Below are 2,879 nucleotides of genomic sequence, written 5' to 3' on the forward strand. Positions count from 1 at the left end.
AAACAGGAACATCAATCTCTTAAAAGAAGTAATAACTGTGTACACTTTCCTTTAGCAAAATGGTTTTTTGTGTGTTTTGTTTTTTTTTTTTTTAAACATGGTTAAGGAAATAAAGAATATACTTCAACTGAACTGCATTGAGATTCTCATTCACCAGTCAAGAAAATAAAACCCTCCCAAATGCTGCCTGGCTACAAGCAATGAAAATGTGAAATAAAAAAATTCTTGTTATTATTTTTAAAACATGTAAAAAGTTCAGATTTCATTGCAAAGTGTGTTTCTTACCATGCCTTTTCCATCTGTGCCCTCGGATAGACATGCTAGTTACAGCATTTCTTGATATTCTAGATGAAGTAGGTGTAATTTCAACCTGAATGCATCTTGTACCTTCTTTACTAGATTTCATGGCACCCTGAGGCAGTGAAGCTTTTATTGCATTAGCAACCTAGAGCAGAAGAGATGCAGTTAAGTTTTGAACACAAAGATCCAAATTTTAGAAGAATCCTGTCAGGGAATCTTACTACTTCAAGAAGAACGCTGTGTACAATTCCAATTTAAGGTCAAAAATGCACACTGGCTTTCTTGTGCAGGTTATAAAGAGTGCTGGCTGCAATTAGCTCTCAGAACTAATACTTGCCACTTTCAAAAAAGAAAGTTTCCAGTTTAAAAGATGTGGCTATTGTTTCAGAATCCTTCTGTGCTATTACCTAAGTTCTGAAGACTTAGAAGTGTTCACAGGAAGGATTTCCTAGACTAAAAGCTCTACTCAACAGAATGTTGAAATACAACACCTACCAGCAGAGGTTCTGGATACAGTTCAAGCTGTGCTCTATACAAAACGTCATCCATAGCTTTACGAGCCAGATCCCATTCTCCATTATAACTGCAAAGGTAAATATTTATGTAGTAAGATGAACCTTCTTGGTCACCTAACCTTCACAGACCTAGTGTTCCTTGAGAGCTCAATTTAAAGGATTTGAACTACTTGTTTTCTTTAGCATGAACTATTTATAGAATTTTGAAGTAGCATTTGCGGAGACAAAGCTTTATTTTCATTGGGCATGCCAAGCAGTTAAAAAAATTTATTATTAGCTAATGATCAGCTAGTCATGAAATATTCTGAAACTCAAACAGGATTCTTTAATATTCCTGCACCTTTTGAGTATCCCTGTGTTACTAGTCTTTAATTATTTCAGTTACTAGGAAAGCTTCACATATTAACATGACTTATCAAAGGGTTGATGACATAGCATTTCAGAGAAAAAAAACATCTCTGTTCCTTAACTAGACTGAGGTCAGAACTAAGCACGCAAAACTGCGGACAGCTAACAATCACTGAAAAATGTATTTTAAAATTTTTTATTCACATCTGCAGTTACATCTATCAAGTGCTGTTCTGGCCATCTTTCCCCAGTATGACACAGGTAACTTCAGCCCACTAGCTGGAGAACTGACTCCTCCCGAGGACCTTACTGCTAGACAAAGCATCTGTCCACTAGAAAATGAAACACCTCCAAGGTAGCCTGCCTAAACAAGTTTAGAAATTAGGTTGACATTTCTCTATTTTATATGTACCTCAAAAAATAATAAAAAAAAACAACTTACAAGGCATAATAGATCCCTGTTAGCATTTGCACCATGAATTCAGATGAAATCGGAATCCTACTGTTGACTCCCTTGTACTTTCTCACTTGTTGGCGAGGATATCCACAGACACAAATTCTAAAAAAATCATGCATTTGTCATTAGCAAATAATGTAGAACCACCTTTGTAGTTTACATAGTTTCAATACTTCACCAGTACTGATTAGTTTTTAAAAGTCCTGATTTACTTTCTCTGAAAAGGCTAGAATGACATCAGCTTCGCAGTAAGGTAATGTTCTTATGAAAAGAAACTTAGTACTTGCCCAGATGCAAAAAATCTGGATTTACAACCAGAGATCAGCAATATTTTGTGCTGTAATTTTCACGTTTACAGCCCATGTTTTAAATAAGAAGAAATAGATAATTTTGATTCTTTAGAAAAGTCATAAAAATTCAATTAGACTTACTAGAAGAAAGCACACTCATTGTTGATCTTCAAAAAAAGCCCCTAAATTCAACTCAAACCAATTAAAGGAGTTATTTTATAGGGTCAAATAGTAGACTATTGATTCCACCACATCCAAACAGGACACTGAAAGATATTCTAAGCTTCTGAAATATGTTCACTTGAATCTCTAAAATGCTGTCAGGGTGAGATTTTCAGTAAGTAGAGAAACATGGATGACAAAACCAGTCAGGAATTAAGAACTACAAAAGAAGTCAAATTTTACAGTATTAAATAATTCAGTATCCAAACATTCAACATTTTGAAAGACTTGCATTTACTGGTAGCTTGCTTTTGGAGGCTTTAAAAAAATTATTTATTCCAAATACAATCAAAACCTAATTAACTAGAATAAGCAAGTTTCCTTTGCACAATCCTTAGCTTCTAAATATTTTCTATCTTACATTTTAGAGCAGTTTATCTAACAAAGATCTTGTAAAAACTCTTGTAAATATTTCCAAGTGCTCCCAAGTCTCTGGTCTTATCTGAAGAGAAGAACATCTTAAAGGCATCCATTGTCATATTTTGGTTGCATGAGGAACCAAGGAACTACAACTAGAAAAATGGTACTGTAGTTGACTTCTAGATCTTTTTGGTTTCCCAGAGAAGGAGACCATTCTAATTTTTCCCTTAACCTTAAGTCCCTTCAAAAATCCAGATACAGACATGTTTGCTACTAGTTCCTTCACTTTGAAAAGATAAATTGATCAAAAAAGAGACACTATAATTAAAGTTGAGGTGTTGTTTTTTTTTTTTTTTTTTAAAATTTTGGTTCAGGGTTTGGGGTTTT

General features: G+C 34.1%; 1 protein-coding gene across 7 annotated transcripts in view; it reads right to left on the reverse strand.

The window, feature by feature from the left end:
• Positions 1 to 2,879, reverse strand: part of FAM126A (family with sequence similarity 126 member A) — a 42,685-nt gene that overhangs the window by 9,203 nt on the left and 30,603 nt on the right. For all 7 annotated transcript variants that reach the window (XM_027895761.1, XM_027895776.1, XM_027895785.1 and 4 more), the window contains exons 8-10: positions 1,606 to 1,722; positions 796 to 883; positions 286 to 445 (exon numbers count right to left, since the gene is read on the reverse strand). In XM_027895761.1, the coding sequence (XP_027751562.1) occupies positions 286 to 445; positions 796 to 883; positions 1,606 to 1,722 (365 nt within the window). The remainder of the gene's footprint in view (positions 1 to 285; positions 446 to 795; positions 884 to 1,605; positions 1,723 to 2,879) is intronic.

Source organism: Empidonax traillii, unplaced genomic scaffold (genome assembly GCF_003031625.1).
Source record: "Empidonax traillii isolate 1590-97213 ecotype Southwest subspecies unplaced genomic scaffold, ASM303162v1 scaffold17:size2698205, whole genome shotgun sequence".
NCBI classification, from domain to species: Eukaryota; Metazoa; Chordata; class Aves; order Passeriformes; family Tyrannidae; genus Empidonax; species Empidonax traillii.